This window comes from Macaca fascicularis, chromosome 20 (genome assembly GCF_037993035.2).
Source record: "Macaca fascicularis isolate 582-1 chromosome 20, T2T-MFA8v1.1".
Lineage (NCBI taxonomy): Eukaryota > Metazoa > Chordata > Mammalia > Primates > Cercopithecidae > Macaca > Macaca fascicularis.
This window is the reverse complement of record NC_088394.1, coordinates 63,270,929-63,296,088: the sequence shown is the minus strand read 5'-3', so window position 1 is coordinate 63,296,088 and position 25,160 is coordinate 63,270,929. Positions and strand designations below refer to the sequence as shown.

General features: G+C 50.8%; 1 protein-coding gene across 18 annotated transcripts; it reads right to left on the bottom strand.

Moving 5' to 3' along the window:
- Nucleotides 1-322: 322 nt before the first annotated feature.
- SLC9A5 (solute carrier family 9 member A5) lies at nucleotides 323-24,161 on the bottom strand. 18 transcript variants are annotated; one of them, XR_012428982.1, is made up of 17 exons: nucleotides 23,939-24,161; nucleotides 20,300-20,602; nucleotides 17,960-18,123; nucleotides 17,690-17,768; nucleotides 17,224-17,401; nucleotides 16,465-16,685; nucleotides 16,041-16,243; nucleotides 15,720-15,809; nucleotides 15,553-15,623; nucleotides 14,708-14,837; nucleotides 13,168-13,256; nucleotides 12,881-13,007; nucleotides 10,549-10,626; nucleotides 8,323-8,493; nucleotides 7,742-7,808; nucleotides 6,619-6,756; nucleotides 323-1,756 (listed from the first exon to the last, which is right to left on the bottom strand). XR_012428982.1 is itself a non-coding variant. In XM_005592244.5 (16 exons), the coding sequence occupies exons 1-16, from the start codon at nucleotides 24,123-24,125 to the stop codon at nucleotides 1,284-1,286; spliced, it is 2,691 nt and encodes an 896-aa protein (XP_005592301.2). In that variant the 5' UTR covers nucleotides 24,126-24,161; the 3' UTR covers nucleotides 323-1,283. The 18 variants fall into 18 exon arrangements, 6 of the variants coding, with proteins under 6 accessions (XP_005592301.2, XP_065392923.1, XP_045238247.1 ...); XR_012428983.1 differs by having other exon boundaries at nucleotides 1,586-1,756; nucleotides 7,742-7,805; XR_012428980.1 differs by lacking the exon at nucleotides 10,549-10,626 and having other exon boundaries at nucleotides 8,148-8,512.
- Between the last annotated feature and the right edge of the window lie 999 nt (nucleotides 24,162-25,160).

Sequence of the window (25,160 nt, the reverse complement as noted above, 5' to 3'; positions counted from 1 at the left end):
TGCTGCATCAGGGCAGCTTGGCACCTGACCTCTGGGGTCTTTCCCTGCTAGCCTTTCTCATTTTGTAGACTTCTAGTTCTGTAACTCCATGCCAAAACAGTGATCCCCTCGACTACCATGGCAGGACCCCTGCTAAGGGGACAATATTGGGAAAGTATTGGGGAACACATGATGGGACCAGAAGGATGAACAGTCCTGCTTAGGATTCCCCTCCATTCTCAATCCCTGGGGCAGGCAGTTGGGTTCTCACCTCCTTCACCAGATGCCCCTGTTGTTGCCCCCCACCCTAAGAATGCTCTGACACATGGACACAAGACACCCATCCATCTGAGAGATGTTTAATGTATCTTAGGTTCAAGGTACAAAACACAAGGCAGGTGCTGACCCTTGGAAAGTCACCTGCTGTCAGCCCCTGCTTAGCCAGGCATCCCAGCCCCCAGAGCAGTGGAGCAGTGGCCCTGAGATGCTGGGTTCCTTCTCTGTTTGGGGAATGTTCAGGTAGTGACATTGCAGCCCAGAGGCCACTATGTCCCCTCCTCAAAAAACCCAGACCCAAGGATCAGAAAGGTCCAGACTTAGACCAGAGCAGCAGATCCCAGGGTGACCCCAGTTAAGCAACAGGCCTGAACTGAAGCCTGACCCAGCCTCCTGGCCTTGGTCTTGGAAAAGGAGGAACTATTACCCCAATACCTGGCAGCAAAGGGAAGGGACTAAAGCAGGATGTGGAGACAGAAGTTCCCACTGCCCTTAAAAAATGGACTATGGGTAGCTGACCCAACAGGGCAGCAAAGCCCGAGGGTGAGGCCTGCCCCACCTCCCACCCCGGTTCCTCTCACGGAGCCTCACTGCCAGGACACCACTGACCCAGTGCTGGGGAGGGAGTGGGGGCAGGGAAGGCTGGCATCCACTGAAGAATAGGAATGATGCCCTTGCTTTGGGAGCAGGAGCAGCTGCCTATAGAGTCCCTGGAAAAACCCACTAGGGAAGGGAAAGCAGCAACCCAAGTCTCTGGGCCTAGCCCGTAGAAGGCCTGGACTGGGTCCTGAGCCACAGTAGAGGCCTTACTGAAACAGAAAGTGGCAGGGGTTAGGAGCAGGGAGGTGGTGAGAAAGGCCCCTGTGAAGACCAGCTCAGGTGACCCCTCTGAACAGCCCCAAGGAAGCCCAATTACTACTTCAAGCCAGGCCCCTCTGGCCCCATGTCAAGTTGCAAGGGCTCTACCCGTTGCCCAGGGAGCATTTCCTGCAGGGATTCCACCTTCTGCTCCTCCCTGAGACCCTGGGCTACAGCCGGCTGCCTCTGTTGAACTGGATGCACCAGTGGGAGGTAGTGGTGCCTGGGCTGAGATGGGTGTGGTCCTTGTGGCCCATGAGGGGCTGCAGCTCTTGCTGCTGGGGGAAGTCGGCGCTGCTCTCACTGCGGGAGCGGCCAGCCTTGGCCAGGCTTGGGGGGAAGGCAAAGCTAGGGCGTGGATCAGAAGGCAGGTGGAGAGGGGCCTGGGGCTCCTCAGCGCCCCGTGGATGGGGAGGCAGGCAGGTCAGAATTGGGGCCTGGTTACAGGGAGGGGATGCTAGGCTCTCCAGGGATGAGATGCTCTGGTTCCAACCGGTCTGCATGTCCACAGGCACAATCTTGGTGGTTTCCGAGGACACGTACACTGCCAGGTCCCCCTGCCCACTCTTCCAGGGGAGCTCCTTCTCTGCACAGGTTGGGGAGGGGGGAATGATTCGTGGGCTTGGGCACACCTCAAGGTTTCCTGAGGACAGAGAGTACGCATGAACTCATTACCAATACAGTGGAAACCTCAAGTATAAGCACATTCTCATAAATTCATGCCACAGTTTCCATCTGCCGTCCATTTGTGCAATTATCTGATGAATGTCTTGCTGAGGGGAAGTACCACAGCCTGTTTTACTCTCCACTGTGTCCGCAACACCTAGCACAGGCCGGCCACACAGTAGTTGCTCAAGAAATCAAACATTATTTTCATCGAACAAATGAAAATAAGGAAAGTTGGCCGAGCGCCATGGCTCACGCCTGTAATCCCAACACTTCGGAAGGCCAAAGTGGTGGATCACCTGAGCTCAGGAGTTAGTGACCAGCCTGGCCAACATGATGAAAACCCATCTCTAATAAAAATACAAAAATTAGCCGGGCATAGTGGCGCATGCCTGTAATCCCAGATACTCGGGAGGCTGAGGCAAGAGAATCGCTTGAACCCAGGAGGCAGAGGTTGCAGTGAGCTACAATCTCGCCACTGCACTCCAGCCTGGGTAAAAGAGTGAGACTCTATCTAAAAAATAAATAAATGGCCAGGTGTGGTGGCTCACACCTGTAATCCCAGCACTTTGGGAGGCCGAGGCGAGTGGATCACAAGGTCAGGAGATCGAGACCATCATGGCTAACACAGCGAAACCCCATCTCTACTAAAAATATAAAAAATTAGCCAAGCACGGTGGCAAGCGCCTGTAGTCCCAGCTACTTGGGAGGCTGAGGCAGGAGAATGGCGTGAACCCAGGAGGTAGAGGTTGCAGTGAGCCGAGATTGCGCCACTGCACTCCAGCCTGGGCAACAGAGCAAGACTCCATCTAAAAAAAAAAAATTAAAAAATAAATAAATAAATGAAAATAAAAAATAAGAAGAAGATAGCGAAAGCAGGAGCCAGGCATGAAGGAAGCCCCATCTCCAGTCCCCTCACCCTACTGTAGCACCGGTCTCTGAAACAGCCTCCTGCCAAGCCCCATCCCAGCCAACCAGCGAGGGAGAAATGCCAGCGACCAGGGAGGGAAAGAAACACCTGGAGGCTGCAGGCCAAAGGTTTTTCTGCTAGGCGTCCTGCCTGAGTACCCACCACAGCCCTTTGCTAGGACAAAGCCCAGGAGTGTGAGCTCATGCAAACCTAACAGGAGGCCAGAGCTTTGCCGCAAAGGGGATGACGAGGTATAGGGGACTTGAGTTAAGAATCCCAGAACTGCAGGGGTGGGGCTGAATTACAGGAAGCCTGAGGTTCTGCAGGAAGAAACCTGGAAAGAATCCCTGTGGCCACCAACCACCCCAGCTCTCCAAAGTAAAGCACAGCCTGTATCTGTTCATTGATAAAGTCCTGAGCAGCCCAGTAAGCTTCTTGCTTGAATACATGTGTGAAATGTATTGATGGTATGATTAAAAGTAAAATGGTATCTCTTGAAAGATCTGGCATATTAAAATGTAATAACAACAACAAAAAGTGTAAAACAAAAAAACTTTTGGTATTCACCTTTAGAGGCTGCTAGGGAATGAACTCTTTGGTCTGAAAACTGACAAATGAAAGAATCAAGCATTTACTGGGTGAACTGTACCTCAAAGTAACCAAATAATTCATGAGGCGAAGTTTTTTTGTTTGTTTGAGATGGAGTCTTGCTCTGTCACCTAAGCTAGAGTGTAGTGGCACGATCTCAGCTCACTACAGTCTCCACCTCCAAGGTTCAAGCTATTCTCCCGCCTCAGCCTCCAGAGTAGCTGGGATTACAGGCACCTGCCACTATGCCTGGCTAATTATTTTATTATTTTTATTTATTTTTATTTATTTTTATTTATTTTTATTTTTAATAGAAACAGGTTTTCACCATGTTGGCCAGGCTGGTCTCGAACTCCTGACCTCAGGTGATCAGCACACCTTGGCCTCCCAAAGTGCTGAGATTATAGGTGTGAGCCTCTGCCTGTGGATTTACTGGTTTAAAGGAAATTTAAAGGACAGAGAAACATATTAAATGACACTTTGGGGATGCAATCAACAAAATCCAGACAGAGAAAGACTGTAGGACAAATAAGCAGGTTTCTTCAGTAAATACATTGTGAAGAAAAAAAAGGAGGGGGTTGGGGGAACCTATGGATCAGGTTCATCAAACTTGATACTTGACATTTTGGGACAGCTACTCCTTTGCTGTGGGGGGTTATCCTGTGCATTGTAGGATGTTTAGCAGCATCCCTCGCCTCTACCCCTCAATCCAAGGCCATCCTCCCCAGTTGTGACAACCAAAAATGTCTCTGGGCGTTGCCAAATGTCCCCTGGGGGAGCAAAATCACTCCACCACCATCCCCCTTGAGAATCACTGCTATAGGTTAAAAGGGACATTGAACAAGCCTACTGTGTGTGTATATATATATATATAGACAACCAGGGAAATTCGAACAATGATATTTGATGACAGATTTTAGATATGGTAAAAGCATTGTGGTTATATATTTTTAAAATAATCCTTTCTTTTTTTTGTCCCCCAAGAGACAGAGTCTTGTTCTGTTGCCCAGGATGGAGTGTAGTGGCGTGATCATAGCTCACTGCAGCCTCAGCCTCCTGGGCTCAGTTGACTATAGGCACACATCAAGAATCCTTATCTGAGGCCAGGTGGAGTGGCTTGAGCCCAGGAGGTTGAGGATGCAGTGAGTCATGATCTAGCCACTGCACTCTCGCCTGGTGTCAAAGAGAGATCCTAACTCAAAAAAAAAAAAAAAAAAAAAAATCCTTATCTGGCTAGGTATGGTAGTTCACGTCTTTCATCTCATCACTTTAGGAGTCTGAGAAGTAAAGATACTTGAGCTCAGGAGTTTAAGACTAGCCTGGGCAACATAACAAGACCTCATCGCTACCAGAAAAAGAAAAAAAAAAACATAGCTGAGCATGATGGTGTGTGCCTGTAGTCCCAGCTCCTCGGGAGGCCGAGGCAAAAGGACTGCTTAAGCCGGGGCATTCAAGGCTGCAGTGAGCTATGATCGCACCACTGCACTCCAGCCTGGGTGACAGAGAGAGACCGTCTCAAAAGAAAAAAAAAAAAAAGAATCCTTATCTTTTAGAGATACGTACTGAAGTATTTATTGATAAAGTGATACGATATTTGAGACTTGCATCAAAGGAATAGTTGAGGGAGGAGCATAGGTGAGGCTTAGGTGAAATAAGATTGGCTATGAGTAGGTAATTGTTGAAGCTGGGTAACGGATAGATGGGAGTTTATTTTATAGTTCTAAGATTGTATATTTTGAAATTTTCTATAATAAATTTTAAAGACACTTGAGGGTGCCAACCATCAGTGATACTAACATTATGAGTGAATTAGGTCTCTATACGTACATAAACATGCTTATATACTGTATTTTTGTCCACAATAACTCCATTTTGACGAATTTAGGTTCCTCTCCCAGATCAGGCTGCCACCTTCACCTGGGGCTCTACTTGAGGGCATGGGTCTCAACAGAGCCCATGGTTTGCTCACCACCTCCTGTTCCTCACTAGACTATAAAGGGAAGCAGCATGGCCTTGAAAGGATATGAGTGGGCATGGTGGCTCATACCTGTAATCCCAGCATTTTGGGAGGCCAAGGAGGGAAGATTGCCAGGAGTTTGAGACCAGCCTGGGCAACACAGTGAAACCTCATCTCTACAAAACATCTTAAAAAATCAACTGGGTGCCAAGCATGGTGGCTTATGCCTATAATCCCAGCACTTTGGGAGGCCAAGGCAGGCGAGTCACCTGAGGTCAGGAGTTCAAAACCAGCCTGATCAACATGGAGAAAACCCATCTCTACTAAAAGTACATTAGCTGGGCATGGTGGCACATGCCTGTAATCCCAGCTACTTGAGAGGCCAAAGCAGGAGAATCACTTGAACCCAGGAGGCGGAGGTTGCCGTGAGCCGAGATCACGCCATTGCACTCCAGCCTGGGCAACAAGAGCGAAAACGGATCTCAAAAAAAAAAAAAAAAAAAAAGAGCTGGGTGTGCTAGTCCCAGCTACTCAGGAAGCTGAGGTGGGAGGATCACTTGAGCCCTGGAGATCAAGGCTGCAGTGAGCCATGATCATGCCATTGTGCAATCCATGATCCAGCCTGGGTGACAGAGTGAGATCCTGTCTCAAAAAAAAAAAACAACAACAACAAAAGATTATAGCAATGCAAAAATGGCATTAAAAAAAAAAAAAAGGAAAAGAAAAGGCCAGGCATGGTGGCTGACACCTGTAATCCCAGAACTTTGGGAGGCCAAGGCAGGTGGATCACCTGAGGTCAGGAGTTCAAGACCAGCCTGGCCAATATGGTGAAACCCCATCTCCACTAAAAATATGAAAATTAGCCAGGCTTGGGGGTGCATGTCTGTAATCCCAGCTACTCGGGAGCCTGAGGCAGGAGAATTGCTTGAACCTGGGAGCTGGAGGTTGCAGTGAGCGGAGATTGCACCACTGCACTCCAGCCTGGATGACAAGAGCAAACTCTGTCTCAAATAAAATAAATAAATTTAAAAAAGAAAGGCTGTGGGCTTGGGAGTCAGATGAGTCAGCTTCAAATTCTGGTTCTACTGTGTGATGTTGGACAAGTCACAAGTCTCTTAATCTCTCTGAGCTCAGTTTCCCCATCTTGGTTGTTGTGAGAGTTGAATATCACCTATGTTGGGCATCTGGTATGAAGAAGATGCTCTGCAAATGCTGGCATGAATAAACTAGTGAAGAGGAAAACTATTCTAGGAAATAGGAAAACTAGTGAATAGGAATAAACTAGTGAATAGGAAAAGGGAGTTGTCTGGAGTAGAGGCCATGAGTGAAGAGAAAGGAAACCAGCTTGTTCCAGAAGGGAGGTGGGCAGGGAGGAAGCCATTACCTGAGACCTTGCCCTCTTGGAGAACCTCACTGGTGGCCCGAGCCACAAAGATGATCCCCTCATCGTCCTCCTTCTCTGTCTCTGAACTGTCGCTTTCCTCGTCCTCCTCCTCAGACTCCACGGTTAATATCACAGCAGCTGGACAGTGACAAGAGCAGAGTCAGGTGGCCTGGGTTGGCAGCTGCCTGTTGGGACTGCACAGTCCCAAGCCAGCTCGCTCTCTCCCTAGGCAGAACACATGTTGGTAGAGACACCTGCTTTCTCCTCTGGCTGTTTCAAGCACTGGCCTAAGAGGTGGGGACTTGGGAGGGAGAGAAGTTGACATTGCAGAGCCCAAGGAGGTGACCAGAGGAAGCTAAGTCCTCAGAGGAAGCCATGAGGACTACACTTTCCAGCTCCCCCATCCTCTTCTTTCAGCCCCAAATCCCACGATCCACTGGAAACATGAGCACTTGGATTGCTGGAAGGCCCATCAACATTCAGCTCATACAAAACTGGCTTTGCAGCCAGGTGCGGTGGCTCACGCCTGTAATCCCAACACTTTGGGAGGCTGAGGCGGGCGGATCACCTGAGGTCAGGCGTTCAAGACCAGTCAGGCCAGCAACGTGAAACCCTGTCTCTACCAAAAATACAAAAAAAAATTAGCCAGGTGTGGTGGCGTGCACATGTAATCCTAGCTACTTGGGAGGCTGAGGCAAGAGAATCTCTTGAACCTGGGAGGCAGAGGTTGCAGTGAGCCAAGATGGCACCACTGCACTCCAGCCTGGGCATCAGAGTGAGACTCTATCTCAAAAAACAAAACAAAATTGGCTTTGCAGACAGGACCCTGGGCCCCAGGGTCCACCCATCCTCCAAGGCTCAGACCAAGCTCCCCCTTCTCCATGACACCTTTTCCAAGTCCTCGGGGCCTATAACCCATAGTTAGCAATCAGATGACTCCTGTCACATATTGTCTAATTACTGCTTTGAACATTTCCAACTTGGAAATCAAGTCCCTGGAGGAAGAGCCCCAGTTCACAGTGCTTAATGCACCCTACAGCGGGTCATCCAGGATTCTGGCTGGCGAGCCCCAGCCCTTTCCCTCCTCCCTCCCATCCTCAATCCCACACTGCTCCCTGCTTGCCTGTGTCCTGAAAGCCCAGGTCTCGAGGTTTCCCATTTGTAGCCTCAGCATTTGCCACTCCATCCTTCTGAGGACCAAGAAAGAAAACTTGAGCCTCTGGCCCCAACTTCCCACCCCAACCCTGTCATCTGGTGGGGTCAACAGGACAAGTTTTCCTAACCCAGCAGGGGAGGGAATTTGTGTCAGTCCCAGTGGTTCTACCATCCCTTGGCCAACCAGGCAAGAGTGACCCATGCCCCAGCAAGAAATCTGGATGCATCAGCCTGGGCTGACTTAGGAGCTCATGGAGCTGCCCCTCAAAGGAATCTCCTTTTCTCCTGCCTTTTTCATCTTTGGTAGGAGGCCCTGCTGCCTCCCAGCAGGTGACCACATGGCCAAGAGGCTGCTCTCCCTCTGAAGGTCTCACCTTACTTCTGGGGCTCCAGGAACATCTAAAAGGGAACTCAAACTGCTGTAGTCATCAAGTCCCTGAGGACTGTCCAACTGGGGGTCCCCCTAAGCTGGATCCTAATACTTGGGGGCTCAAATCTGCATGCTGTCAGCCTCCAGCTCCGAAGAGGAGTCCCTGAGGGAAGACGTGCCTTCCTGCGGCCATTCTTGCGGGGTCGCGGCTTGCTTTTGGTGAAGCAGATGTTGTGCTTGGTGGACTTAAAGGACTCCAGCCGCCGCTTCATGTTCTGCTGGAAGATCTCCTTGTCCTGCCGCTCCTGCGCATCCTCTGAGATGAAGTGGCGACTGCAGCTGGCTTTGTACTGGCAATGACAGCCCCGCCTGGCTATGAGGACGGATGCCTTGGCCTCCCACAGGAACCCCAGGCCACAGCCCCAACATATTCACCACGGGCCCTGCCAGCCCAGCTTTTCCAGAATTAACAATGGATTGAAAAACAAAACAAAAAATACAACAGGAACCCAGCCAGAGACACTGTGTTCTCAGTTCCCTGGGAAAAGCTTCCCTTTATCCCAGAACTTATTCCCCCAAACCTGGCCTTCCCCATCCCTTGCCAACCTTTCCCGATTCTCTCTGGTTTGAAGGTGACCCTCTGTCTTGTTCCGCTACTGTGACAACATAGGGGACATTTTCTTCTTTGTACCTCCATTTATCTGAGCTTCTCCCACACATCCAGCCTACCTGCCCCCTTCTAGTTACACCACAGGATCCTTTCTCCAGCTGGAATCTCCCATCTAGCCATTTCTACATCCACCACCATGATATTCTGGGCTGCACTTTGAACTTTCATAACTATTTCCCCTGACACCCTGGACCTTCTCAGTCCCAATAATTCAGGATCACCCCCATCATCTTTTTTTTTTTTTTTTTTTGAGACAGAGTTTTGCTCTTGTCACCCAGGCTGGAGTGCAATGGCATGATCTCTGCTCACTGCAGCCTCTGCCTCTGGGGTTCAAGCAATTCTCCTGCCTCAGCCTCCCAAGTAGCTGGGATTATAGGTTCCCACCACCACGCCCGGCTAATTTTTGTATTTTTAGTAGAGATAGGATTTCACCATGTTGCCAGGCTAGTCTCAAACTCCTGACCTCAGGTGATCCGCCTGCCTTGGCCTCCCAAAGTCCTGGGATTACAGGCATGAGCCACGGTGCCTGGCCATGCTCTTTTTAACCCTTATCAACACCAAGTCCACTACACACTCATCTAGACTGCCTCTGCCTCTACCCTCCCTGCTTAGGACCTTTTCATCATCTACTGGTAATCCCCTGAAATACTGCCCAGTGCCTGCCAAATCATCTTATCTTGCCTCATATCCCAAGTCTGGTCCCTTTATCTCATATTTTCTGCTTCCCTGAACCAGTTCTAAGAGCCCCCTTCAAGTCTCCCATCTGTCCTCCTCCTCTAACTCTGCACCAGGAGGCACCCTCTCTCCTGGGGAGAAGGGGTCCATCTCCTTCACAAGGCTCATTGCTGCCCAGCCCCGGCCTCCACATTGCTCAGTTCCCTCCTTCCTGCCTCCAGCAGTTCCTGCTGCCTCCTATTTATCCACTCTCCTGTATCTTCACTCCTTCCTTCACCACTTGGTTCCCTCCCCTCTGTTTTGAAGCTCCTGCCCTTGCCTCCTTAAAGAATGTCTTCCCCTGAACACCATTGTCTCCATTTTGCTGCTACACTTTTATAATTTGATTCTGACACTTTCTCTCCTACCCACTACTTCCTTAAATACCAGAAATGCAACTCCAGGGTCCACAACTCCACAGTGCTGCCTTCTTGCTGGTCACCAGTGCTGTGGGCTCTGCCTAGGTGCTGGCCAGGCCTCTGCACAGCATCTAGCCCTCTTTCTGCCCCAGGCCTGAGGCACCACCTGCCACTGCTTCTCCAAGAGTTCCTTGTCTTTGGCTCTCTTTCCTTTTCCTGCATGTGCACTCCTCAGTGTTATCCTTAGCTCTCCTCCCGCCCCACGAAACACTCTCCCCAGAAAACTTATCCATTCTCTCCGCCCCAGATATCCCAGTGATACAGATCTGTGGTCCCCCAACATCAGTCATCAGACCAGCTGCATTTGAATCACCTGGGGAACCTAGTAAGAACACAGATTCTTAGTCCCACTCCAAACTACAGAATCAGAATCTCCAGGTGAAGCCAGGAAGTTCCCCAGGGGATTCTATGGTAGCCAGGTGACAAAACCTGATATGGAGCTTCCAAATCTCTCTCCAGCCCTTATCTCTCTATTAAACTGTAATCCTTCTAACTGCATACTAGATATCTCTGTCTCTCTCTAATGGTATTTCGATGAAGATGAGAAATTGTGGATTGTGTTATCATACTAAGTGGATTCAGAACTAGTTGAGTTACCATACCCCAAAAATGCTTGATCCATGTCAGTCTGGAGGAAAGTCTTTAGTAGCATGCCACAGGGCTCTGTCCTCAGCTCTATCCTGTTCAACATGTTTATGTGGATTTGGATGAATACAAAGTTAACAGTCTTTACAAATTTTCAGATGATATGAATCTAAGAAGGAGACATTTGGTGGCAGACATAGGAACCAAACAATGGGATGATGGACTAAAGCAAGTAAGATGACATTTAACAGGATACACACAAACTTATTCCAGATTTTTGAAAAACAGACTACACATGAACTGATTGGACTGAACCCATTGACCAATCTTACACACAAACACCACATACACACACACACACACCCCACACACCAAATCATTGTGTATTTCCTGATGTGACACCACAGAAAATATATAGCATACCTATTGAATGTCCCTGAATCTGATCAGGCCTCTAGATTTAACAACCAGGAAATATAGGGAACGGAGGAACATGTTAAACAACACCACTGGAACACAGTCAGCAAAATCTAGAAAATGTGCAATTCTCCAAGACAAAGTATCCAGCTTCTTCAATAAATAAATAGCAAGGGAGATAGAGAGGGGAAAAAGAACTATTATAGATTTTTTAAAACAAAGAGACATATTTCTCAAATGCTAAGTGTGGACTTATTTAGACCCTGATTTGAACATCCAGCTGGAAAAAAGATACTTATTGAATACTGACTGGATGTAAGAGTTCTTGCCACCTAGAGAGACATACTGAAATATTCTGAGATGATGTGATATGATGTCTGGAGTTTGTTTTAAGATAAAGTGTGGGCGGGATGTGGTAGGGCTGCAGAATGTAATAGAATTAATCATGCACTGATTTTTCAGAGCTAGTTGATAGATCAATATGAGTTATTTTATTCACTCTACTGGAATTTTGAATAAGAAATGTTTTTTAAAATCCCCATAGGCTGAGGTGAGTCAGGGTCTGCCAGCCATTAACTGAGGAAGACCTGGGAGTTTAGCAGCTTCTAAGGACAATGTGGGGCCCCAGAGTGGTGAGCCAAGGCTGGAGGGATCTTGGGCTCTGGGAAGAGAAATAGCAAGTTCTAGAACTAGAATGGTGAGAGAGCTTCTAGGTCCTTCCCTGGCCAGCCACAGCTAGAATAGCAACTTCCATTCTGGGTCTTGTTTTTTTAAGTCCAGAGAAGACATACCAGGAGGTAAGAGATGCTGGCCTGAGGGCAAGACAGCCTGTGTGAAAGGGAACTGTCTTGAAATTTTAGAAGATTTATTCTGCAGAGCTGCAAAGAGTCAAATCAGGACCAGTGGGTGCAAGTTAAAGGAGGCCAATTCTGTTTCAACAGTAGTAAGAGCTTTGATTGTTGAAACTGCCAGAACTGGTGACAGCCGGCTTCCCATTTTAGAAAGGTGCAAGATAATGGCTTGCTGCCCTCTTGTGGGGTTGCAACAGATTCTCTCCTGGATGAGCTGGGCCTTTCCAGCTGTAAAGCTTCATGATCTGCATTGGACTAACTCCCATTATTTAAAACAGATGCCTACCTTCCATAGGCTAAGCTGGTCTAGGAGGCTTCCTCAGTGCTCTTGCTTCTGTCTGTGACCCCATCATTCTCCAGTAACCCTCAAGGGCCCCAGTACTCTGTCTCCTCCTCCTCCTCTCACCATCAGAGCCAATCACCTAGGCCTATGTGCCCCTTTCCCTTCCCACCGCCCAGCCCTAATCCACAATATTTCACTCCAGCTTCCCAACTGGCTCTCCCAGCTTCTCAACTCACCCCCTCCAATTTGATCTGCACTCTGCTACCAGAGAAGGTATCCTTAAACAGTGCTTGTATTACGTCAACCCTTTCTCCAAAAAATAAAAATAAAGCAGAGGTTTCTTATTACTGATGAGATAAAACCCACACTCTTTTTTTTTTTTTTTTTTTTTGAGATGGAATCTTGCTCTGTCGCCCAGGCTGGAGTGCAGTGGTGAGACTTCAGCTCATTGCAACTTCTGCCTCCCGGGTTCAAGTGATTTTCCTGCTTCAGCCTCCTGAGTAGCTGGGATGACAGGCACGTGTCACCGCACCCAGCTAATTTTTGTATTTTTAGTAGAGATGGGGTTTCACTTTTACCATGTTGGCCAGGCTGGTCTCGAACTCTTGACCTTAAGTGATCCACTCACCTTGGCCTCCCAAAGTGCTGAGATTACAGGCGTGAGCCATTGCACCCGGCTGAAACCCACACTCTTTAGCTGGGCATCTGCAGCTCTCCAACAAGCTGGCACCAACTGCCTCTTAAGCTCTCCTCAGACCACCTCCACCCCCTCAAAATCCCGATGCTGCCTGCTCTCACCCTACGGCGCGGCTTGTAGAGGCCTCCGCAGAGCAGATGATGCATCACAGCATCCTCACGATCCCGGCCGCTGCGTACCGTGTCAATCACCTGCAGATCCAGACATGCTCCACTGCCACTCTCCCTCCTGCCGGAAGCAGGGGACACATGTGCTGGGGAGGGGGCAGGAGGCACAGGCCAGGAGAAGGGCAGATGCAAAGATGCTGACAAATCTCCCCCAGAAGGGATTCAGAGAAAGGGCACAATGGAGAGGAATATGAGGAAGGGGATGGGGCTCAAAGACTCACAGCAGGTTGGTGACAGAAGTCTCTGCCACAGAATTGCGGCTGGGCATAGAAGGCAGAGTGAGACCTGTGGAAGACAAGACGTGGCCTCCCTGCAGGCATCAAGACCAAGTTCAGCCGCCAATCAGATGGAGGGTTGCCCAGGAGTCAGGGATAATAAAGAAAATAATAATAATGAACACTTAGTTTACTCTTTTGACATGCCAGGTACTGTGCTAGGCACTTTGCATATCGAATTCACAAAATCTATAACATAGGTACTCTTATGCCTGCTTTCTATCTTATTATTATTATTTATTATTATTATTATTATTTTTGAGACAGAGTCTTGCTCTGTCACCCAGGCTGGAGTGTAGTGGTACAATCTCGGCTCACTGCAACCTCTGCCTCCCGGGTTCATGCCATTCTCCTGCCTCAGCCGCACAAGTAGCTGGGACTACAGGTGCCCGCCACCACGCCCGACTAATTTTTTGTATTTTTAGTAGAGATGGGGTTTCACTGTGTTAGCCAGGATGGTCTCGATCTCCTGACCTCGTGATCCACCCGCCTCGGCCTCCCAAAGTGCTGGGATTACAGGCGTGAGCCACCGCACCCGGCCTATTATTATTTTTTGAGACAGAGTCACTCTGTCACCCAGGCTGGAGTGCAGTAGCACAATCCCGGCTCATTGCAACCTCTGCTTCCCGGATTTTTTTTTTTTTTTTTTTTTTTTTTGAGACGGAGTCTCGCTCTGTCACATAGGCTAGAGTGCAGTGGTATAATCTCAGCTCACTGCATTCTCACTGCAAACTCCACCAGGGTTCAAGCAATTCTCCTGCCGCAGCTTCCCAAGTAGCTGGGTCTGCAGGTGCCCAGCACCATGCCTGGCTAGTTTTTGTATTTTTAGTAGAGACGGGGTTTCACTATGTTGGCCAGGCTGGTCTCGAACTCCTGACCTCATGATCCACCCGCCTTGGTCTCCCAAAGTGCTGGGATTACAGGTGTGAGCCACCGCACCCAGCCTGCTTCCCAGATTTAAGCGATTCTCCTGCCTCAGTCTCCCGAGTAGTTGGAATTACAGGCATGCAACACCACGCCTGGCTAGTTTTTGCATTTTTAGTAGAGACAGGATTTCACAATGTTGGCCAGGCTGGTCTCAAACTCCTGACCTCAAGTGATCTACCCACCTCAGGTTCCCACAGTGCTGGGATTACAGGCATGAGCCACCGTGCCCAGCCTCTTATGCCTGCTTTCTTACAGCTAAGGAAATAGGCTCAGAGAGTGTGACTTACCCAAGATCACAAGCTTGGAAGTGATAATGGTTGAGCCACATCTGCTGACTCCAGAGTCCAGTTATTTCCCACCTCTCTGGACTGCCTGCCAGACTCTGAATGTCAGCACCAGACCCAGCTGCTTCCTGCCACTGCCACTTCACCAGACCATGGAGCCAGCTGGGAGTTCCCAACTCCCTGCTCAGGGCCAGCCTGCTTACCACCCCTTTCTGTCCTGCTCTGCTGCCCATCTGCCTACCCACCACGGGCCCACCTGGTAGCTGCTGGCCCACCTGGTCCACAAAGCTGATGGCATCCCGGATGTTGAGCCTGTAGTACACATCCCAGATCTGGTCCCGGATGCGGTAAGCTGACCGTCGCATCAGTAGCTGACTCAGGTATTTCTTGTCAAACTGCTCCCACCTACAGAGGATGCCAGGCCCGGCCCTGAGTCCCATTCCCAAGGCCTGGCCAGGTGGCCCTTCCTCAGACGGGGCAAGGACACTGTCAGCACTGGCCTGGCTTTTTAGATATGGGCCTCAGCCAGAGAGAATCTCAAGGCTAGTCCCGCCCTCATGGAATTTACAGTGTCATGGGAAAGCCTGACAGTAATTGAAATTATTACAAATTACTGTAAAATTGCAACCATGACAAGAACTACAAAGGATAATTAGAGAATATGACACAGGTATGTCCTAGCCAGGGAGGCCAGGGAAGGCCTCCCTAAACAATTGAAGCCTATGATGAGTTGTGAAGGATGAATCGAAGTTGAGTAAGTGAGAGGGAGGTGAAGGAGTGTTCTAGTAGAGAGAAGGTCCCAGTGGCCAGGCTGGGGGAACATGGTGGGTCCTGAGGCTGTAAGGCAGGGTCCATGGAATTAGCAGGCAGACAGTTAAAAACAGAGCAGAGCACGACGAGGCTGGAGTCTGGCAGTTGCCAAACCATGCAGGGCCAAGCAGGCCACGCTGGGGAGCCTTGTCTTAACCTGAGAGCACTGGGATGCCACTGAGGGGTTTCAGGCAGAGGTCACCCAGCCTGAACCTGGCTCTGTCCCTTCTCAGAAGTGTGGCACATCCCCCGTGCTTCCCTGGCTGGTGGGGCTGCTGCTGCTGAAGGAGCCTCGGGGCAGCTCCCTCACCTGTCCCTCCAGTAGTGGTAGCCATGGTGCCCCACAACGTCCTCCACTGCAGCCAGAATGTGGTCAAAAGTCTAGAAGGGGGGTGGGTAGGGGGACTGGATCAGGACTCTGCCCAAAATAGGAGAAGGTCGAGAGGCACAGGCGAGGGCTGGGGTTCTGGTACCCACGTGCTCATGCAGCTCCTGGTTCAGGGTGGGTTTGTGATGCTCACTCCTCTTCACCTTCAGCCATTTGACCAGTGGCTTGATGGTCAAGCCCTATGGACAGGCAGGAGGTGAGCCCTGCCCTATTCCTATTCATTTCCCTGCTGCCTTTCTCTCCCCATAATGAGGCTTCAGCTTCAGTACCCCCACCCCACTGCACTCAAGGTCTGGGAAGTCAGGGCCCTCCATCTCCCAGTGGGAAGAGAAGCCCCTGTCCCATAGGCTTCAAGACTCCCCCAGGGCCTGCCCAACCCTCTCCCTACCCAGCCTTGTGGGCACTCCCACCTGCACGATGACTGTGAAGAAGACCACTACAATAGTGGTGGCTACAAAGTAGTCCTTGGCAGGGACCTTGGTCCTATCCAGTAGGATGACGAGAGCAAAGGCCACAGCCCCCCGCAGGCCCCCATAGGACATCACCACTTGGTCAATCTTGTCCAGAGGGACTAGCCGGAACTGATTCAGCACCCAGGTCTGCAGGACTACGCCTACAGCGGGAGGGAGGCCAGTGGGAGCAAAGCGTTGGGAGTGGAGGACGCAGGAGTGGATGGCACCACGTATCTGGGCTGAAGTCTAACAGGGACTGGGACAAGTGAGCAACAAGAGGAGGCTTAGGAATTGACAAGGATGTGGACCCAGATGGGGAGATGAGCTGCGGGGAGGGGCGGGACAGGAAGGAGAGTGGGAAAGCAGAAGGTGCCAGCAATACCGAGGGCTCGGAAGAACAGGATGAAGATGAGGGTTCCAAGCACCAGCCCAGAATCCCAGGCCCACTTAGAAGAGTCCACAGCTGAGATGCCAAGCAGCATGAAGATGACGGTCTCAGCACAGCTGGCTAGAGTCTTCATTGTATATTTGACAGTTGTGCGTGACTTATGGGAGATGTTGGCCTCCACATACTTCTTACAGCCCAGGCCACACATGGTTACCCTGGGAGAGGATGGAGAGACAGGGCAAGTGGGGAAGGGTTCCAGGGTGCTTAGCCTCTGGGGTTTGAGCATACTGCAGGAGGGGGCATTGCCCATCACAGGATGTCAGACTCTCAAAGCTGAAGCCCAGGGAGGCCTGAAGACTGAGTGGTAGTGCTGGGCTAATCGTCCAGATCTCCAGGCTTCCCACTCAGTGTCTCCTGGAAGGGAAGGTGGGAGGAATGTGCTCTGACTAGCGGGCTCTCTGATGCACCTTCTGAAGTGCTATGGCCTCCAGAGCTGGCGGCCCCAGGCCTTGAAGTCTATTTCCAGCCCAGCCTATACCCAGAGAGTTTGAGGGTGCTGAGGACAGTTCTGGAGGCAGCTCCTGAAATATTGCCTGAGGTTTACTGACTCCCCAGGAGAGTTTGAGGCTCCCACTACCACAAGGGCTCAGGGAAACCTATGGACTCCTGAAGTTCCTGCCTGTGTCCCTATGAGGGGCAACCATCTCCAGTGCCCCCTCCCAGCTATCTGCCTGCAAGGCCCCCAGAACTCACGCAAGAATGGCGGAGAGCGAGGCCATTTCAGCAGTGAGGTAGGCTGCGTAGGCGAGGAGGAAGACCAGCAGCGGCTCGATGATGCGGACCCGCTTGGTGAAGCGTGTGGTCAGGGCCAGGAGGAAGGCAAAGACTAAGCCCACGGCTGCCCCGCCCAGACTGACCACAAACAGGGAGGCTGGGGGAGGAGTGGGTTGTCAGCATGACCCCTGGCCTGGACCCTACCTGGGCTGACAAGACTGCTGCCTGGCAGGGAGTGAGAGATGATGCCCACCGCACTTCCAGGAGCTCAAAACCCAGAGCCAGGATCCCTGGCAAGCCCCTCCCAGACCCCATTTATCTATAGAGGAGTGGAGGAGATGAGGCAACCCGAATAGCCTCCTCTGTCCTGATGTGGGGTGGGAGGGCCTCAGCAACCCAGGGGAGGCAGACCTCCAGTGCCAGCTGGGAGCAGGGAAATACTGACCGACTCCCTTCAGGTAGTCAGTGGCCTGCACGTTGGCAGAGCCCATCTCCACAAAGGAGTTGCAGACCTTGTACAGCACCTGAGCGAGAAGAGGAGAGTCAGCAGTGAGGTGGGAAGGCAGCAACTGGGACTGCTGGGAGACAGTGAAAGCAGACAGCATATTTCTGCCCCCAGGGGACCCACGGGAAGGGTCTGAGTCTGCACAGACCCCTAGCTGGTCAGAGCATGCAGCCTGGGGTCAGGGAATGGCAGTCAGCTGAGCACGCTCACCACGGTGACTGCATCGTTGAGCAGGGACTCGCCAAAGACGATGATAAAGAGAGTCTCATTGACGTGCACCTCCTCAAAGACAGCTAGCACGGCCACGGGGTCCACCGCCGAGATGAGGCTCCCAAACAGCAGAAAGTCCAGTAAGCCAGCCTGCACCCTAGGGGCTATTAAGGGACACATGTAGAACAGGCCAGTCATTGAAGACGACCCAGTCTCCTGCAGCACGCCCTGGGACAAGCCCAAGCTCCACCCCTGCTGATACAACAAGGAAGCCCAAAGAGGACTTGGGCTGGCAAAGACAGCATCAGCCTGCAGATCAAAAGACTACCTATGCCTAAGGCCTGGCTTTGCCACTTACCAACTGTATGATGCTGGTTCTGTCACTGTCATATGGCTTACCTTAAGCCATGCCTCCTCATCTGCCTGCCTCACAAGATTGTTTCAAAACTCAACCCAGCCATTTAGAATAGGGAAAAAGGCCAGGCACAGTGACTCACGACTATAATCCCAGCATTTTGGGAGGCCGAGGCCGGCTGGATCACCTGAGGTCAGGAGTTCAAGACCAGCCTGGCCAACATGGTGAAACCCTGTCTCTACTAAAAATATAAAAAGTAGCCAGGTGCAGTGGTGCATGCCTGTAATCCCAGATACCTGGGAGGCTGAGGCAGGAGAATCACTTGAACCAGGGAAGCGGAGGCTGCAGTGAGCCGAGATCGTGCCACTGCACTCCAGCCCAGGTGACAGAGTGAGACTCAGTCTCAAAAAAAAATAAATAATAAAATAGGGAGAAAACACTGTAGCAACAGTAATAATGACTACCAGCAAATGGAAATTGGCTGCCAACTATTTTTGTTAGGGAGAATAACAAAAGAGTGCTTTCTCCCATACCTGTGGTTCCTAGCCAAAGGGATGTGACACAATTCTCAGCAGGGGTGGAGGACTGAATATAGTAAGAAAAGCACCACAGATGGGACTTGAATATGTCATATAATTTCTATGAGCCCCAGTTTCTCCATGAGTCTCCAATTGAGACTTACTAGTCTACAATTGAAACTAATAAAATTTCCTTAGTTAGCCAATGCCTAACATATACTAAGCACCCAAAAGATATTATCTATTACTGTTATTATGATCTGATGTCCTCCCTTCCCTTCCTGCCCCAAATAGTTCACTACCTCAATAGGGAAACCAGGTTAGAGTCCCAGGTAGCAATTGTAAACGTTTTCTTGTAATACCTTGGAAAAAGTGTGAATCATCAACCTTGAGGGTTGAATGAATTTCTTGCGTTAGGAAATAAAGAAGATAGCAAGAGAGGGCAACCTAAAGGCAAAGAGCCTCAGTAAAACAGACCTGATGCCAGGTGCGGTGGCTCACGCCTGTAATCGTAGCACTTTGAGAGGTCAAGGCGGGCAGATCACCTGAGCTCACGAGTTCAAGACTAGCCTGGCCAACATGGTGAAACCCCATCTCTACTAAAAATACAAAAATTAGCCGGGTGTGGTGGCACATGCTTGTAATTCCAGCTACTCAGGAGGCTAAGGCAGGAGAACTGCTTGAACCCAGGAGGTGGAGGTTGCAGTAAACCAAGATCATGCCATTGCACTCCAGCCTGGACAAGAGTGAGACTCCATCTCAAAAAAACAAGAAACAACAACAACAACAAAAAACAGACCTCTTCTGCTAACCTTGGACCTGATAGCAAACAAATGTAAGGGGCTCTATTTCCTCATCCATTAAATGTGACAAACTACACAAAAGGTTTGCTATGAAGAGTCAGTGGGATAGGTAAGGAGAGAAAACCCAGTGTAGTGCCAGCATTTGATGGATTTATAATAGTTATTTATTTTTTAAATACCTATTATATTTACTTAAAAAATAAATGTTTTAAAATAATGAATTTATTCTAGACAACATATAGTTAAGAAAATAATAATAATAATAAAAACAGAAAACCACCCTGACCTGGACTGGGGAGAGCCAGGACAGAAGGCCCTTGCAGAAATGATGTGCAGCTGTGCCTCAGGGGAGCAGGGCTGGCAAGTGGCAATGTGGTAACAGAGGGCAGGAGGCAACAGAGTGGTAACGCAGGCTCCCCAGCCTTGGCAGCCCACACACAGCTGGGAGCCAGGCTCCTGCTCAGCTGTTATGCTGCAGAAGCCCAGACTGGCAGAGACCTAGATGAGGCCTGAACCCCATCGGGAGCACTGCCTTGCACTCCAGAGGGAGGGACCTAGGATGGAGTTATCAGGGCATGGCTCACACCAGCATGGACCTCCAGAGCTTGAGGAGAAGGGAGAGGGGTGATGGGTCCGGCAAAGCCCAGGTCTTAGGGTCACTCACCTACAAGTCCAGCCTGCTGCAAGCCCCAGAGGGCAGCGCCTGTTGTGAAGGCATTCCAGAGTGTGCCTACCACGGCATAGGTGAGGATGGCACCCAAGTTGTCAAAGAACAGTCTGCTAGGCATGAAATAGCCTGAGTCCAACACAATAGGAGGCAGCAGGAAGAGGAAGAAGGTGCCTGGCTCCAGCTGGTACTCAGCTTTCTTGGCCACAGCCAAAACAATGCCCCCTAGCACCAGGCCCAGCAAAATCAGCAGGCAGCTCTCAGGGACCAGAGATGTTACTTTCCGAGACAGGTGAAATACTGCAATGCAAAAAGAGTACAGGATAGATCAGTTTATGGAATATCCTCCCACAAACAGGCCTATGACCTCCCAGGTTTTTTTTGTTTTGTTTTGTTTTTGTTTTTGAGACGAAGTCTCACTCTGTTGCCCAAGCTGGAGTGCAGTAGGGCGATTTCAGCTCACTGCAACCTTCACCTCCTGGGTTCAAGTGATTCTCTTGCCTCAGCCTCCCAAGTAGCTGGGACTACAGGCATGCGCCACCATGCCCAGATAATTTTTTTGTATTCTTAATAGAGACGGGGTTTCACTATGTTGGCCAGGCTGGTCTTGAACTCCTAACCTCATGATCCACCCGCCTTGGTCTCCCAAAGTGCTGGGATTACAGGCGTGAGCCACTGCACCTGGCCAACCTTCTAAGACTGGGACCAAGGGAGGAGAAATATGTAAGATTTCTAGAATTTCCAATCTCCAGGGCTACAAACCCTCTTCTGCAGTCAAAGTCATCTGTTTCTTAGTGCTCCTGTCACACCATGGTAACCTAGGCCTTTACTGCTTTTTCCCCTTCTAGAAGTGTCCCTTCCTTTATACTTTCATCTTCAGGGGACCTCACCTTTCTCTGACATCCTTATCCATAGCCATTATTTGAACCTCAGCAAATGCTACCTGGTATCTTTTTATATATAAGATAGCTGTAAAAATCAGGGCCTTTGGAGACAAGTTGCTTGGATTCAAAGCCTAGTTCTGTGATCTTAGGGCAAATCACTTAACGTCTCTGACTCAGTTTTCTCATCAGCGAAATGGGAGTAAAAACAATAATGATCTCATGAGATTATTGTGACCACTAAAAAAGACAGTCTGCAGGTGGGGCGCAGTGGCTCACACCTGTAATCCCAGCACTTTGGGAGGCCAAGGTGGGCAGATCACTTGAGGTCAGGAGTTCTGGATCAGCCTGGCCAGCATGGCTAAACCCTGTCTCTACTAAAAATACAAAAATTAGCAGGGCGTGATGGTGGGTGCCTGTAGTCCCAGCTACTTGGGAGGCTGAGGCAGGAGAATCACTTGAATCTGGGAGGCAGAGGTTGCCATGAGCTGAGATCATGCCACTGCACTCCAGCCTGGGTGACAGAGTGAGACTCTGTCACAAAAAAAAAAAAAAGAAAGACAATCTACTCAAATGCACTTAGCACACTAATTTACAGTAAGCACTCAATAAATGTTACCTATTATAATGTCCTCACTCCTTAACTGGACCAGAATGTATATTATACCTCCTAGGAGCTGTGTAGACTTCCTAGCCCAATGTGCCTTTCATTATATGGGCTCACTCAGGACTGCGTAGTTTTTTAAACTTTGGCTTTAGCAGTCACAAGATCTCCAAGTCTTCTTCCAGCCTTAGCACATTCTGTGTGATCTCAGGCAAATTATTTAACTTACTTCAACTTTATTTTCTTCTTCTGTAACATAGGAAAAATACCCAGCATCAAGGGTGAGGATAAAATGATATAAAGTATGCAAATGTGCCTAGCATAATGTCAGACACATAGTATGTTAGACACACACCAAATGTTAATTAAATAGAATAGTTCTGTCTGTAGGAGGAGAGAAGAAAAGGGTTTCTAACACTATTGCCACTCCTACTTTTGTCCTCTAAAATAAACTCTTTGGCTCTCCTTTAAGTCCTCAGACCACAGGTGAACACATCTCTCTCTACATGATCCCTGGGGTGCTGGGGAAGCAGACCTCTAAATTAGCCTGTGTGAGACCCTATGCCAAGACAGTGCCCTTTGGAAGCTGTACCCAAAGGGCCTAGAACAGTGCCTGGCACATAGTGAGTTCTACGTAGATATTTGTTTAATAAAAGGGAAAAAGTCTAGCAATGAAGCTGGGGGAAGGTGTTCCTGAATGTTCTACCTTTTCTCTCATTCTAGGATTTTCTTTGGCTTGTGAAAACGAGGCTTTCTTCTCCCACTTCCATAGAAGATGTCATCCAAACTAGAAAAAGAACCATGATTTATGGGGAAAACTACAGTTGTTGCTATAAGCCCTAAGACAGGAACTCTTCTGCAACTCACAGACTTCTCAGCAAACCCAATTGCTGGCTCCAAATCTGAGGCTCCTTCCACTCTTACTGTCATTGCTGCTGGGCCTCTAAGGTAAACGTGGTCATAGATCTCTCTGTACTTGTTACTACTTTGGTCTTCCACTTCTCTCCTTCAGGGACCCCATTTTATCTTCATCTGTTTATGCATTAACCCCAGCCCTGTGATCTAAGCCCCACAGAACCATGCTCCCCGAAGGCATATTGAGTTCTACTTTCCATTATTAATCTTAGGCTGCCACAGCAGAGTGGAAAGTTCTGTTCCTGCCCAGCCCCCTTACCCCCGAGCAGTGTCCCTGTGGAGAAGGGGGGCAATTTCTAGGCTCTGGGTGATTCCTCCATGAAGGCTGTATTGGTGAGATTGGAGTACAGGCTGTGCCGGCATCCATGGGGAGAGAGTAGCAACGCTCAGCTATAATTAGTCACCCCCACAGCAGAGCCTGCACAACAGAGAGAAGGAGGAGGGTCTCTGGTGGGAGGAGGGACCACTGGCTGCTCAGAAGGGAGGAGGAAGGAGCAGATGCAAGCAAAAGCAGCTCTATTCAGGGAAAAAGAAGTCTGAAGCACAGCCTTCAATGCTGTCAGGACTGAAGAGGTTGGATGTATGAAAGCATCTAGGGTAGGCAGCACACAGGAAGGCCCCCATACATGGAAGTTTCTTATACCCTGAAGTGGGAAGAATGTGGACCTGAACCGGGCTGGGGGGCCCCCACACACAGGCACAAGAAGGCAGCAGCTTTAAGTGGGCAGCAGGGGAGAGCTGGAGGAAAAGTGGCAGTGTAGTTTCCCAAGGGAATGGACACTCGGACGTGGTCTCCAGGGGAGGCTGCTTTTTCAGAACCAGGATGCCTGTGTTCGTGGGAGAACACCCTCCCCTCAATGTCCCCACACGTCCTCACCGGTGACAGAGGTTTCTGGGAGGCTGGGGATTGGTGGGGGAGAGACCAGACTGAAGAGGGCCTACTGCAAGGGGAACAGGGGAGCGGAGAAGGCAAAGGAGCCTACAGATGGAGTTGGGGAGAGCGAGGGACAGCCCTTCAGAAAGGTAAATCCTCAGAGCTCCCAGGGGAGAAGACAGGGACCAGGGACCCACAGGAGGCGACGCAGGAACTGGGCGAGAGCTCGGATTTGTGGAATCCAAACCTAAGTCCCAGCACCGTACAAGAAGCCAGCCCCAATCTGAGGACCGAGGAGGTGAGGGTGTTGGGGGCGGGTCCGCAGCTGACCGTCGACCTGGCGCACGCACACACGCACTCACCAATTTTGGCCAGGCTGGCCACCAGGATCCACAGGGCCACCAGGTAGGGCGCCTCGACCTCGTGCCACTGCCAGCGGAAGAGCTCCAAGCCTGGGGGAGGCTCGCCCGGGGACTCTGGCTTCTGGGTGGGCTCTTCGGCCGCCCCCGCCAGGGGCAGCGCGAGCAGGGACAGGGCCGCGCGCAGCATCCTGCAGCCTGCCCAGCCGCCCTCCCGGCACCGCACGGCCGCCGGCCCCGCGTCGCCGCCGCCACCTACCGGGCGCCCCCGCGTCACAGGCACGTGGGGCTCGCTCCCCCCAATCCCGGCTCCGATACCCCCAAGCCAGGTCCGGGCTCCGAGACCCTGCCCCGGACTCTCGTAGTCGGGGACTCCCTCCTCTTTCCTCCCTAAATCAGTCCCAGCTCCGGAAATTCCCCAGTGCAGCTCTCCCCCAAGTTCCACAACCTACTCCTTCGAGTCCGCGCCCCCAAACCTCCCCAAAACCGCCCCCACCAGATCCAGAGCGGTGCGCGGCCACGGCCCCCCGGGGCAGCCAGCAGCGTGAAGAGCGGGGGTCTGCGGGGGGCGCGGTCAAGACGGGAGGGGCACGACTCCTCCTCGGCCAGCGCTGCTGGGCGGCGAGCAGCATCCCCCTGGGGCCCAGGCGTGGCCGGGTGCAAACGGCAGGGGACAGTGCTTGGCCGCCCTCCGCGCGGCGCTCCCAAGCTGGGGACCCCCTGCCGGCCCCCGCCCGGACCTGAGCTGCGCACGCGCACTGGACGCTCCCCAAAGCAGTGATGGACAACGCTGCCCCCAATGTCCCAGAAACCCCAAGGCCCAGACTGGCCCAGCTCATTCCAGGCGAAGAAGGAGGCTGTTCTTCATCTCCCAAACCAAGGGGCACCTGGCCCGCCCTTTCCAGCACACTACAGAGAACTGTCTCATCTCTTTCATGAAGCTGACAGGAACCTATGGAAAACCCAGCCTCCTGATTCCCTTCAAACTAGGCGGGATGCACCCAACTTTTTCCAAATCTGAGGGGCATTCGGCTCATCTCGCCCCAAACAGAGGAGGACCGTCTCCACTTTCATTCAAGCTGAGGGGCACCCATCCCACTTTTTCTCCAAAACTGAGGGGAACGTGTTCTATCTGCCCCCTCAAACTGACTCATCCCAATCTTTTCCCTGAAAACTGAAGGGCATCCTTCCCTCTTCCTCCCACAACTAAAGGGAACTGATCCCA

What these genes read in the sequence shown, in the direction of transcription:
- SLC9A5 (XM_005592244.5), bottom strand. Translation starts at nt 24,125, where the DNA reads ATGCTGCGCGCGGCCCTGTCCCTGCTCGCGCTGCCCCTGGCGGGGGCG. An exon ending in CCATCAGCTTTGTGGACCAG is followed by an intron (nt 13,257 to 14,707) that starts GTGGGCCAGCAG and finishes TGATGCCTGCAG; the next exon opens with GGAGGCCACGTCTTGTCTTC. An exon ending in GCAAGAATGGCCGCAGGAAG is followed by an intron (nt 7,809 to 8,322) that starts GCACGTCTTCCC and finishes CTTGGTCCTCAG; the next exon opens with AAGGATGGAGTGGCAAATGC.